The 13,501-nt window shown below is 53.0% G+C and overlaps 1 protein-coding gene across 3 annotated transcripts; it reads right to left on the bottom strand.

Moving 5' to 3' along the window:
• Positions 1-894: 894 nt before the first annotated feature.
• Positions 895-13,501, bottom strand: SH3BP5L (SH3 binding domain protein 5 like). Of its 3 annotated transcripts, none has more exons than XM_027096443.1 (7): positions 13,356-13,501; positions 12,038-12,649; positions 6,953-7,015; positions 6,655-6,783; positions 5,004-5,165; positions 3,360-3,533; positions 895-2,793 (listed from the first exon to the last, which is right to left on the bottom strand). In XM_027096443.1, the coding sequence occupies exons 2-7, from the start codon at positions 12,218-12,220 to the stop codon at positions 2,347-2,349; spliced, it is 1,158 nt and encodes a 385-aa protein (XP_026952244.1). In that variant the 5' UTR covers positions 12,221-12,649; positions 13,356-13,501; the 3' UTR covers positions 895-2,346. The 3 variants fall into 3 exon arrangements, with proteins under 3 accessions (XP_026952244.1, XP_026952243.1, XP_026952245.1); XM_027096442.1 differs by lacking the exon at positions 13,356-13,501 and adding an exon at positions 13,095-13,210; XM_027096444.1 differs by lacking the exon at positions 13,356-13,501 and adding an exon at positions 13,105-13,145.

Here is a 13,501-nt window from a genome sequence, read left to right as displayed (position 1 = left end):
CAAAGGGTACAAAGGCTCCTAATGGCCCATCTACCACCTGAGGTCACCAGGGTCACTCTTCTGCCCTCCTGTCCCTTCAACTCCTGGCCTTCACCTTGCCCCTTAAAGGTCTTCAGGACACCCTTTTCCCACCAGGTTTCCAGTGGGTCTCCCCCTCCTCCTCCCTGGCAGCACCTTCTCCATCCCTTAGCTGACTCCCTCCTCACCTGGCTATAAATATAGGTGCACCCCTGGTGAGGTTTGGTCGAGAGCCTTCACTCTCCACTTCCTCAGCTCCTGAAGTTCTCATCTCTTCCCCAACCTGATTCCACCAGATGTTTCACAGGCAGTGGGTCCAAATGTATTCAAACCCCTCCTGACCCACCAACAGGTCAAGCCCTGACTTGGGAGTCACCTTTTATCTATGTTAAATTTTAATTTCAGATAGATGACAAACAACTTAGTATCTAAGTATGTCCCTAACACTGCAGGGGCCAAAAACATCGTTTATCTGAAATTCAAGTTTAGCTGGGCATCCTGTATATTTGCTAAATCCCACAACGCCACTTGTCCCTCCCCTTTCTTCATGCTCACATCCAGGATTGGCACCATCATCTTGTCTGCACCACCAGTGGCTGACAACACCCACTCCACCCTGCAGAGCCCTCCTTGGTGGGGAAGCTGGAAGGGTAGGGGGTTGCAGGGCACCACCGACTTGGTGCGCGTTCACCCCAGCCCTGTGGCCATAAGCCTTCCCTCCTCTCATTGCCTGGGTTTGATCCATCTCAACCTTCACCTCCCAAGAGACCTCTGACTACCCCATCAAAAGAGCATCCCGCTTCACCCTGTTCCTTCCCACTCTCCATCCTCACCCCTTTCTCCTCTTCCCTCCTTGAAAGGGACAATAAACATTACTGTTACATAAACTATTTTATTTAAATAAAATCAGGGGCAGACCCTTTTCCCCCATACACACAGTCACATGCATGCACGCACGCACGCCCACGTCCTCCCCCTTCTTCCCTCCCCCCATGGCCACCTCAAACCTGGCAGTTCTCATCATGACCAAACTGCCTCAACCCTGGGACAGGGAGACACCTTCTATTCGAAGGCCTGCTCCTCCCCCAGTCAACGGCAGCAGCACACAGGCCTAGGCACAAGTTCTCCTGTCCAGAGTCCAGCTCTCAGCCCTCCTGGGGTGGGACAGGAGGATTGGTGCTCCCAAGGCACCTAGATCCAGTGTGGCTTCCCTACCTTTCCCCCGCCCCACGCAGCACAGGAGTACCACCAGACACCTGAAGCAGCTCCCTATAGAGGGCGGGTTCCCTCACCCCAGGCCAAACCTTCCCCATATCAGTGGAGGCTCTGCAGCCAAACCTGAGCACCCCCCAAGGGATCATGGACTAGGTACTGTTTGGTTTGGGGAAGAGCGAGGGAGAGCAATTGAGCACCAAGTTCCCCAACTCTACCCTGCAGGAGGATGCTGAGATTTGGTTCAGCATCCTCTACCCAGAAAAAGTAAATTAACCTAACTCCACAGCAGGAATGGCAAGGCCTTCAGCCATCAGGACCTCACTACATCTCCATCCCCCAACATGGACTCACTAGCACCTTGGCAATGTTAAGGACCCAGCCAAGCTGGGGAAACACCACACACACGGGAGTCTGTTTGGAGTTGGTGGTGCCCCCTTTATCAATGATGAGATTGGGTTTCACCTTCCCTGACACCAGTATCCCTCAAGTCCTGCTTTGAGGCACACATAGCAAAGTGGCTTAGGTCATGAGGAGGGAGCACTAAAGGGATGGGTGGTGTCTTCCAGAGTCACACAGTCCCACAGTGCATCTTACATGTTACACACAGGCAGGCTGGGACAGAGGACTGGGGCGCTGGGCTGCTAGGAGGGCTCGGCAGCATCCCTGCCACTCGGGACCACTCGGGAGATGGGTAGGTGGAAGGGGCACCCGTCCATTCACTCAAGCTTGGGGGGGCCAAGATGCCAGGACCCAGGTCCAGCACCCACCTTCTCTGATGGTGTCCCTGTGCCTTCTAGACAAATTTCCCTGAGGGGAAAAACCAGACAGATGGAAGAAGTCAAAAAGAGGGCAGCAAACAGTATCAGACTGTGAGGGGCCAGCAGGCGGAAGGGAGATGTGAGAGCCAAAGACAAGCCTTCTGAAAGGGTAAGGCAAAGAGAGCTGCCACCTGTCGGGGGCAGGGCAGGGTGAGGAAGACAGGACAGACTCAAGACACAGCCAACCTGACCTCTCTGGGGGAAGCGAGGGCCCGAGGAGAGGGAGCTAGGAGCCTGCAGGGCCCTCCATGGGCCAGTGGTGGTTAAGACTGCACCAGCCACCCTGAGCACAGGGCTACAGGCTGATACTGCGCTGGTGGCGGCCGCTACGACCCCCACTCCGGGGACCCAGCTCCTGGCCATCCAGACTGGCGTGGTCCGAGAGGCCCCGCAGGTGCTCCACGGAGTCGCACTTCTGCAGGTCTGAAGCCACAGTGCGCAGGCTCAGCAGGCTCAGCGTGTCCGTGTCGGGGGCAGGGCCAGGCCCCAGGCTGACACCCTCCTCCAGCCCCCCGCCCTCGGCCCCCTCGATGATCCCGCTGTCCCCATCCTCGCCACCATCAGGCCCGGCCTCGGCCCCCACTGGGGAAGAGCGCAGCTGGCCCGCGGGGTGAGGGAGCTGGCCCCGGCGCCGCGCATGAATCTGCTCGCTGATCTGCTCCAGGTTGCGCAGGGCGACTGAGTAGCGGGTCTTGGCCTGGGCTACCTGCTGCTCCAGCTCTGTCACCTTGGCCTTGTGCTCCTGCAGAGGGAGGGTCAGAGTCAGGTGACCCTCTGGGCAACTATCCGAGGCCCCTGGAGCTGCCAAGTCCTGTCAGGCCCCCTCAGCATTCTGCGCTGGGGTCTCCCGTCCCAGGCCCTCGGCTCTGCTCACCACCAACCACTAATCTGCAGTGCTCCACCCAGCCTCTCTCCACTCCTCCTCCTCCTGGGGTCCTCCTTCCCCAGCAACCTTCCCTGCTCCTGCCTGACCTTCCGGGGCCTTCCTCCCAGGTCTTCATTCCCACCCGCTCTTCCCCCTCTCCCCATTGTTCCCTTTCCCTATCTGGCCGATTCCTTTGCCCCATTCTCCCCGGTCTCCCCCAATTCTCACCTTTTCTCCTTCACCTCCCTTCTCTGCCAGCACTCACTTCCTAACCCCACCTCCCACTCCTGCGGGGTCATTCTGAGCACACTGGTTCCTCTGCACTGGCCTGGTGGATGGCCCAGAAAAGCAGATTGGTGTCCCCTCTACCTGCCCTCCCTTTCTATGCCTGCCCCCTCCCCCATCCTCCGTCCACTCACCCTCCCCCTCTCCCACTCAGCTACCTCCAGGATCTGGCTGAACTGGGCCTTGAGCTCGAAGTAGGGGCGGCTCTTGCCAATGGCCCGCCGGAGGGTCTTCTGCAGGGCCTGAACCCGAGCCTCAGCCTGCTGGCACAGCCGCGTCACCCGCTGGTGTTCCCGCTCACCACGAAGCCGCTCCTCCTCGGCCTCATTCACCTGGCCCAGGTGGGATGGAGGGCACACATCACTGAACTCGGTCCCACCCTCCTGCCCCTATAGCCTGCTCAGGCTGCCACTCCAAATGTTACCCTGGGGGAGATCCCCCACTGCAGAGCCTGGAGAGAGCATTGAGCTCCCAAGACACAAAAGAGAACAGTGAGTCCTTGTACCTGCCTATTGTTACCTGTACCAACCGCCTCTCAGGTTCGTTGCTACCAAGAGGTGCCGGGTTCCTCTGGACCACTTGTGAGCGTGTAGGGAATGTCCACCTGTGAGCACATCTGCCACAGCCATGGTCCTCAGAGAGCCCTCAGTGCTGGGGGCTAGGGCTGGGGGAAGGGAGGAGCCTCACTGTGGGGAGCCACAGCTCTGCACTGAGTTCTCCAGGTTTCTGTGCCTGAGCAGGTAGCAGGCAAGGGCTCCAGCCACCTCATCTACCAGGACCAAGGGGCTGACCCCGCCTACACACAGTTTCAACAACCCCTCCCTCGGTATCATGCTCTCCTCTGTGTGAGTTCCAGAGTGGAAGTGGAGCTCCTGCTCTGCGTGAGGCCATGGGCCTGGACTAAGGAGCACACAAAGAACCTCAAGACATGATTACTCCTCAGGAGCTGACACGTACTGCTACAGACTAAATGTTTCTACCCCCCCAAAATTCTTATGTTGAAATCCTAACCCTGAAGGTGGGCCCTCTGAGAGATGATTAGGTCAAGAGGTGGGAGCTCTCACAAATGGAATTAGTTTCCTTATAAAAGAGGCCTTGGAGAGCTCCCTAGCCCCTTCGGCCATGTGAGAACACAGTGAAAAGACAGCTGGCCATCTGGGAACCAGGAAGCAGGCCCGCTGCAGACACCAAATCTGCCTATGCCTTGATCTTGAACTTCCTAGCCTCCAGAACTGTGAAAAATAAACATCTGTTGTTTAAACCACCCAGTCTGTTATTTTATTGTAACAGCCCTAATAGACTAAGACACTTGCCCTTTACAAGGTGAAGGTGGCAGACTAGAGCTGATGCCAGGGGTCCTCCCACTCCCTGGTAGCCATAGAGTAGCTTGGAAATAATACACAAATCGTACTTCAAAAACCAAGGTACACTGGCAGAGCCCAAAAGCAAGAAAGGGAGAACATTCAGCAAATAGAAGCAAGGGGTCACAGCTAAACATAACAAAAGAGTGTTGAATCCAGAGCAATCGGCAGGAATGAACTATTTGGGTTAGTCCCACATCTGGAGGCAAAGGTTCAAGAAGAACCCAGAAAGACATTCTAAGTCAGAAGGAAGTGTATATGGGATACACTGGAGGCCAAACAGGGCAGAGAGCAAGGACCAGATTTTGCCTGAAACAGAATCAAAACGGAGGGAAGTCTGGAGTGCAGGAGAGAAAGGATTAAGGAAGGTGACAGGATGCAGGGAAAGGAAAGGAAGTACAGGAACTGGCAGGAGGGACCTACTGGCACTGCCTGGCTCACCTTGCAGGTGGCGTGGTTGAGCATCTCCTGCCACGTGGGGTCCAGCCGGTTCTTGTCAGCCATGACGCCCTGCTCAGCCACAAACACCATCTCCCGGGCAGCGTTGTGCATGCTCACAGCCCGCTCATACCGCAGTGCTGCCTTCTGTGTCTCCTGCTGGGCCTGGAGGGAAAGGACCATCAGGATAGGGAGCCTCAAAGGACCCCTGGCTGCCCATGGAGACCCGCCCTGGGCAAGGACAAGAGAAGGAGGAAGGCCCACTGCAATGTTGGCTTCACTTCCCAAACTGCACTAAGAATAAATGCTGAGGAAGTAAAATTCTATGAAGAATACGTTGCAAGGATATAGCTCAGAGAAGAAATATATGTAGAAAAAGAAGGATACTGCAGTGGAGGGTGAGTGTATAAATCCAGCGCTCTTGAAGGCTGCTGGCCTTCTGCCCTAGGGAGAACAAAGAAAAATCCACTACCTTTAGTGGGAAGGTGGTTAGTTGATGGTTGAGACCATCAACTCCAGTCCAGCAGGTAAACTGAATGAAATAACCAGACAAGTGCTTGGAGATATCATCACAACCATATTTACCAAACAAAAAACTGGAAACAAACCTAAGTTTTCAGTTACAGAGAACTGGTTAAACGAATAACAGTACATCTAATATAAAGAAATATTAAGAAGCCCTTAAAAATAATGGCAAGTATGGGTATTTCTTGACATGGAAACATGTCCTAATATAATAAAGGAATAAAAATTGTACATATGTGATCCCATATTGGCAGGATATATACAAAAACAATTTAAGGAATTATTTGTGCTATATTAATCACATTTTTTATTTTCTATGTTTTATGATGCTTTGATATCTTGGAGGCCTTGCTGGCTCTCCTAGGGCTGGCTAATTCCTACAGACACACTCCTAGGAATGTGAGCACACTCTTCATATGCAAATCAACCAATCCAAAGCCCATCTATCACACAGCAAGCCAGTATTTCCCCTGCCCTAAATCACTGAAGGGCCAGGACCAGAAAACTAGAGACCACCCCTATAGCCCAGAACCTGCCTCAATTATTCAAACTAGCCAATCTTAAATTGGCTCAAAGTTGCCTACCCTGCCCTACCCATTCCTTCCCATAAAAACCACAATAAAGGCTCTACAATAAAAGCTCTAAGCCAAGCTTTCCCCTCACATTTTCTGCCTCCTCACCCACTCAGGTACTTCCCCATGTAGCCCTGCATGATGTGGCAGGTCCTTTTCTCTTAGGAACTGTTAAGTCATAAATTCTTCTTTGAAGGCAGCTGTCTCTGTGTCTGTCACCTTACCATACTTGACTAAACAAATCCCAGGTACAAAAATCATGAAACATGCACATGGTTGGATTTGGGGAAATATCGGTTTTCTTCTCCTACCTTGTTTTATAGTTACAGGTTACAATTACAGCCTTCCAATAGTGAGCCCACATTATTTGTGCAAAGAAAAATTTAAAAAGAAGGAAATGGGTAATGGGGTGGAGGAGCAAACAACGAAAAGAGAGACATGAACCAAGGGGAACAGAAGAGGAAAAGAATGGTGATCTATCTCACACCCCATACAGAGACAGAAGAGTACAGGGCCAGGCTCTGCATGCGGCCCCTACCTCAGAATGTGGGTCATACCTCCTTAGCCAGCCGCCGAGCCTCATAGTAGGGCCGGGCCTTCTCGATGCAGCTCCCCAAGTGGGAGCCCTGCGTGTTGAGCTTCCTTGCTGACTCCTGCAGGATCCTCCGGTAGGTGGTCCTGGCTTCCTGGCAAAAGGATAGGGACATGGGCAGAGGGAGGCATGCGTGTGGGTCCCAGCCCCTCTTGTTTTCCATACATGCCTCTTCCCCTGCCACTGTACTGAAAGAGGAGGGAAAATGATGAAAACACCTTTGGAACCAGCCCAGGAGTGTGTGGAAAAGGAGCAACACTCACATCCAGCTGCAGCTCCACCTGGTTGATCTCCTCACTGGCCTGGTTCAGATGCTCCAGCTCCTCCTGCCAGAGAGGGGCAGAAAGTTAGAGCAGTGGAAGTAAGCAGCCTCACATGAACCAGGCAGGGCAGGAGCACAGTACACAGAGGGAAAGCCCAGCCAACTAGGGAAGTGAAGAAATGCAGCAGGAGGTCATTGTCAAATGCCTCCTGTCAGAGACAGAGTAATATATAGCCTCCTGTAATCCTCACAATTCCACCTCTAAACTCCCATTTTAAAGATGAGAAAATTGAGGTTCAGAGTATGGAAAACTCCTATGCACACAGCAAAGTGGCAACAAGCCTGTGCTCTCTCCATCAGACTGCACCACCTCCTCCTCGTACTCCAGCCAGAAGGAGTCTCCTTCAGGGCTAACGGTCTCTGTCCCAGAGAGAACACACCCGCTGGGCCATTCACTCAGCATACTTTTACTACACACTTATCACAGTTCAGCACCATGAGACCTGAGGATTCAGAACACAAAGAGGTGGCAGCTCCGGCCCAATAAGTAAGCAACAGGCCCTCAGTGGCGTGAGGAGCCACGTGAGGGGTGGGCATGGTAGGGGCTGGGAATCAAAAGGAGAGCAGGTGCCCAGGGAAGGCAGATTATTGGGAGAGAAGCCAGAGGAGCTGTGGCACAGGGACAGGATACTAGGGCTTCTCCCAATGGCAGGGGGAACCCCTCAGAGACTAATGCCACCTGGTGGTCTAGGAAGGCAGAGATGGGCAATGTAGGGAAAGCTTGGAGGGGCCAGGGAGACAAAAGTGGAGGCTGTCTGTAGTTCTCCAGGTGGGAGAGGAGAGGGCAGACCCCAAGGAAATATAGGATGCAAAATCATTAGGGCTTCGTGGACAATTAAGGTCAAGATTAGAGAAGAATGCATGGTTCAAGAGGCCTCTAGGCCTGCTTGGGCAGTGGTGACAGGACCCCAGGTAGATCCTGTGGGAGGGAGGGAGAGAGAGAGAGGCTCAGGAAGAAGTCACCAGACACGCTGGCTTGAACGCCTCACTGGTCCCAGGGCTGGCAAAAGAAGCAAGCCACCCAGGCCTTTCAGTGGCAGAGAGCAGGGAGGGTGCTGGCCTTGAGTATCCTCCCCTCCCCTTGGTCAAGTTCCTGGGGTCCAGTGAGCCAATGACACTCCTGAGGAGGAGCAATACCCAGAGAGATGCCTGATGCTCGGCTACAGGATCCTCCTCCAGGAGCCCTGCAGCCCCTGGACAGGCCAGCAGTAGCCAGCATGGTGTCTGCTTACTGCCCATGGCCCAGACACAACCTGCACTTGGTAGTGAGTGACACTGCCATCACTGCTCTCACACCTCATTTGGCCCTTCCAACAACCCAGTGTGTGATCCCCCTTTAGTCCATTTCTATACCCCATCTCCAGCCCTAAAAAACTTGAGTCAGCAAGTAAGAATCTAAGAAACCAAGTTGTGTGCTCTAATTACAGTGTAAGGTAGAACACAAAGAAAGAAACATATAACAAATCCAGGCATGTGAAAGGCTCTGGCTATTGGCCCACAGAAGCAGGCATGTCTTTCTATACAGAAACTCATATCCACGAAGCACCTCCAGCAATTTAAAAAAAGGCCTCCTGTTGACTCTGAGGTCTGCCCCACGGAGTCACAAAGCTCTTTCTAGCAGGACAAAGAGACTGGGGAGCAGAGCAGGCTGGAGGGCAAGGTGGGCAAGGGGGTGGGGGATGGGGGCAGCCCGGCTGAGGCAGACCCAGGGCAAAGCAGAGCAGGAAGCCAACAAGCAGCCAGGGCTCTGTTTTGGGCCGTTGGCAACACATTCCATTTGGCCTGCTCCACCAGGGGACTCCTGGCACCCGGCTGAAATGGAATTCAAGGAGGATGAAGTCTGAGTCAGCGTACGTCATCCATCAGTGAGCCTGCAGCCAGCAGGGAGGGCAGCCTCCTCAGAGCACACCGGGCGCATTCCAAAGATGCCAGGCCACTGAGTCAAAGGCACGGGCGCTTGGGCTACAGATGTTCCTGCCCAACTTGTGCAAGCCATTAAAACACTCAAGTCCAAAATGGAGTATAATCTCATAAACTGTGAATCACTATGTTGTACACCTGGAACTTACATAAGATTATAAATCAACTATATCTCAATTAAAAAGAAAAACACTCAAGCCCACAGTCATCAGCAGGGCCAGGGTGATACATGACCCAAAGACTCAGAAATAAGGTAAAAATGACTGCCCAGAGAAAGCTAAACCGACACATCAGACGACGCAGAGATTGCAGAGTCACTCTGAGGAGAAGCAGGTGAGTGCACACATCTACTTACCTGAGGAAAGAATGTGCCATCATAAAGGGGGCTAAGAAAAGTCATAGGAGAGGAGACCCAGGCCCATCCTAGTACAACCCTCCTTTATTCCTTCCTGCCACTGGGACTCTGTCTCTCTCAGAAAGCTGAGGACCAGCCTGGAGGCCTCAGAGAAGTATGCTGAGGTCAAGACACAGAGACACATCCAGTGGACTTCCCTGGGGGGCAGCACACTCCACGCAGGCCTAGAGCTGGCCTCTACCTGGCTTCCCTCCAACTTCCAGAAGGATCCCACCAGACAAGGAGGCACAAGCTGCCTGCCTGCCAAGACTCCCCACCCCCCACATCAGAAAGAGCCTTGCCCTAAGGGACCATTTCTGGTAGTTGAGAAAATACCTGAATAGGGTCTCCACCTTTGGGATATCCTTGGATCAGTGGACTCTCACAGGCCACAATTAGAAGCACTTCTCGCCCCACCCAGAAGGAGAATTCACATATCTGGGCACAGCTCAGGAATGGGTGCTTTTAAAGTTCCCTGGTAGGCTCTGATGGACTGAATGCACTGATCCATTCAAAGTGCTGAAATATAGTATCAGGATAACATGATCTTGTACACTGTCAACACTAAAAAGAAACTCAAAAGACACATACCCCAATGTCTTTCTCATCCAGAAGAGCCCAAACCCAGAAGGTCTGAATGCCACCGGCCTCCTCCATGAAAGGTACCCCTCACACCAAGCTGCCTCTCCCACGTGGCAAGAAGATGCTGAATGCCTGCTGAGGTCAGAGCACTGGCCCAGCTTCATCAGCGAGGGAGGCCTCTACAACATGACCTTGCCTCCCTACGTAGCCCACAACATTCCACAATGTGCCCTCCAGTTTAGCAAGAGAGACTAAGGTCCGCCTGCCCGTCTTGCTCCAGTAACACTGCAAGCTCACTGAAGGCAAGGTGAATCTTACTGCTGCTCAGTAGTCTCCAACCCTCACAGAGCTCATACAACAGAACCGTCTGTGATGATGGAAATGTTCTACATCTGCAACTGCCAACAGCACCTGGGGAACTGCATTTTTAATTTTTATTTATTCCTAGTTGATTTAAGTATCCACAAGCAACTAGTGGCTACTTTACTGGACAGCACAACATGAAAGCTGCCTTTTCATACTACCACCTTTGCCTGTGTAAGCAATGGAAAAATACACAGGAGCGACTGAGCAAAGAAACTGCAGTGGATTCTCCTCTGGAAGGGGGCAAGGAATGTTGCAGAGGGGTGTATGAAGGACGACAACCAGGCCCTCCTCCCTGACAAACAGACAGAGGTCTCTTTCTCAAAGCACAACCTATGAACTTTCATCAAAGACAGGCAAAAGAGTTTGTGAAAGAAAAGAATCATAGCACTATGTCAGAGCAGAGCAGAAATGAGTTGAGCAAATCGGCTAGACCAACCCTTCACTTTACAGATGAAGAAACTGAGGCTTGGAAAGGTTACATAACTTACATGAAAATCACAAATCATCCGGCCAGAGGCTGCTTGAATCTCAGCCCAATGCTTTTTTCACAACTTGTTTCCTCAGTGGACAACAAATCTATAAAGAACTAGCAGGAGAAATTGAGCTGTTCTCAATACAGTGCCCATGAAACACAGCAGAAATAAATTACTAACTCATGTCAGTAAACAAATGGCTCATTACTGCTCCACTATAAGCACAGACACGGTTTCTCCACACACATCCTGGGAAACCCCACCAAGAGAGAGCAGGAAGATGCTAGGATGAGCTTTGAAATCTCCGTGACTCACTGAAGTAATCTAATAAAGGTTTGTTGACAGAGAAGCCCAGGAATGAGAGCCCCGGGATGCTCTTGCTCACCTACAGAGGTGTGAGTCACCTCCACATCAGAATCCTGGAGATGTTACCATACCAAATGGCAGACTCAGGCCCCAAACACACAGGAGCACCCTGGCCCTCACCTGTCCAAACAGCTTCTCCAGGAAGCCCTTCCCTGCCACTGCCCAGAAACACTGAGATCCAGCCTCATTTGGCCATGCATCTACTACACATGGCGCCTGTCCTCCTCCCCCACTGCTCTGAGGTCTCCTTCACAAAGTTCTGCCCTTCTACCAAGTAGCCTGTAAATGCTCCAAGGCAACAAATCAGCTCTTCCATTCATTTGACTGACCCAGCATCCTCAGAGCCAGAAATCTGTATTATTAAGGACTGACCACAATTCATACAACGTTCTGAACACATCAGATTTCCTTACAGGCCTAAGCCTGATGCCACCTTTATAAGACATGAAAGGTCTCACCTCTCACAAATATGAATGTCCCTGGGAGGCACTGATGAGAGAGCAGGAGAGAGGAAAAGATTCAAAACTGCCTCCCGATCTCAAAGCCATCTTCTCTCACATCCCACTCATGCTACATCTCTGAGCCAACAGCCCCTTTGCTTATTTGGAAAAGAAACAACAGTTCTACTCTCTACTGACCTAAAGTGTGCTTCCCGCATCTATTGCCAATTTGTCACTTCACTTCATCAGTGAAGCCTTCAGCAACACACCCCAGGCACCCAGGCCGGGCCTTTCTCTGTACTCACACCGCACACAACTCTTTTCTCGCTTGTCACACTATACTGCAATGATTTGTTGACAAACTTGTTTTCCTTTCCTGCCCGTGCACTGGGAAAAGAGTAAGTCTAACCCCTCATTTATCTGACAGCTCTTCAGAAAAGCTGGAATCTAATCTCCCTATCTCTCCCCCAGCTCAGTCTTCTGACCTGTATTCTAGGATCCAGTTCTTCTTCTTCTCTTGGGGACAATTTGGCTTCACTGCTGTTGCTTCCACCTCCTCCAGGCTCCTCTGCAACTGGGCTCCGTGGGACTTCATCCTCTACAACCTCAGGCCGAAGCTCCCCCTGTGGGGTCTCCCGTCCCCCTGGAACCTGCCTGAGTTCAGCCATGCTGATGGGGAGAGGGCACAGCCCTATACAAAAAAGAGGACTGACATGCTGGGACCAGGGCCCCAGCTTGGGGCTTCCTGGGCTCTGGGTGGCAAGAAGGGTTTCTCTTCTCAAAGGGTGGAAAAAGAGGGCACAGGAAGAACCTCACACTCGGTTAGAGGCCGAGATTCAAGTTGCCGGTGGGGTCCCAAGAGCTATAGCCTTGTATGTGCAAAAGTCCTTCCCTCCCCGTCACGGGGAGTCCACCAGAAGAGACCCGGAGCAACAGCTCCGAGACAGGAGGCAAAGGGGGCCTGGATCCTGGGCCGAGGCCTGCGAGGAGGAGCACCATTCGGGAGGGTGGAGGCAGGCGCCTCCAGGCTGTGGTGGCAACTGGAGAGAAGGCTGGGCCTGAGCAGAGGCTGCTGGATGAGAGTCTCTGGGGAGTTGCTGGGGAAACAAAGGCCAAGTACATGGTCAGCATTCGAACGTCGGCCACCAGCCCCTTCCAACCCCTCAGCCTCCGAAGAACCCGGCCCCCTTCCTCCCACACCCCCACATTCCGACCAACCCCCTCAACTTCTTTCCCGCGTTCCAGGCTCTCGGCCCCAGCCCCTCCCCCACCAGCGCCTTCCAGACTTCCCTCCGCACTCTCATCCTCTCCACCGTCTCCTCCAACCCTCCCCGCTTCTGTTCTGGCCGCCCCATTCCACCCCCACCCAGCACTGCAAATCACCTTGTAACCCCCAGCCCCACCCCACCTCCTCTTCTCTCTCTAACCCTGTGGACAATCCGAGCCTCCCATCTCCAACCCCGCTCTTCCTAAATCCCAAGGACCCTAGCCCCAGACCTCCTACGCAGCCGGGCGCAAAGGCGCCCCTTTTCTCGGCATTACCTCAGTTTACCTTCCCTTGCGCGGACCTTCTCCACTGCGAACAATCTTCCCCCGCCCTCCCGCAACAAGCCTGTCCAACCAAGTACAACAAGGCCGCGAGGAAACGGAAATACATCATCCTGTAGCAACGCCCTCTTGCCCTCTCGCCCCTCCCCCTCACGCTCGCCCGCTAACCAGGCCACATCTGGATATCCCCAGCACTCATCCCCGCCCAGCCTTCAGTTTCCGTACGAAATGGTGCCTCACGGCGCTGACGCTCACCTTACGTTGCCTCCGGCCCATCCTCCACCACTGATAAATGACATTGAAATATGAGAGGGTTGTGCTGAGAAAAACTAGGGTGGGTAATGGAAGTCGAGAATCCCTGGTGAATAAGGAAGTGCTAGAAATAAAACGGAGATTGGACA

This window comes from Aethalodelphis obliquidens, unplaced genomic scaffold (assembly GCF_003676395.1).
Source record: "Aethalodelphis obliquidens isolate GAN/ISIS:26980383/991018 unplaced genomic scaffold, ASM367639v1 scaffold102, whole genome shotgun sequence".
NCBI classification, from domain to species: domain Eukaryota; kingdom Metazoa; phylum Chordata; class Mammalia; order Artiodactyla; family Delphinidae; genus Aethalodelphis; species Aethalodelphis obliquidens.
This window is presented reverse-complemented; position numbering and strand designations above follow the sequence as displayed.

Bases quoted from the DNA above. Each gene is read 5' to 3' on its own strand.
- SH3BP5L (XM_027096443.1), bottom strand. From the start codon at position 12,220: ATGGCTGAACTCAGGCAGGTTCCAGGGGGACGGGAGACCCCACAGGGG. The intron at 7,016-12,037 runs GTCAGAAGACTG...CCTCTCTGGCAG, and splicing joins AACTGGATCCTAGAATACAG to GAGGAGCTGGAGCATCTGAA. The intron at 5,166-6,654 runs GTATGACCCACA...CTTTCCCTCCAG, and splicing joins CTCGGCGGCTGGCTAAGGAG to GCCCAGCAGGAGACACAGAA.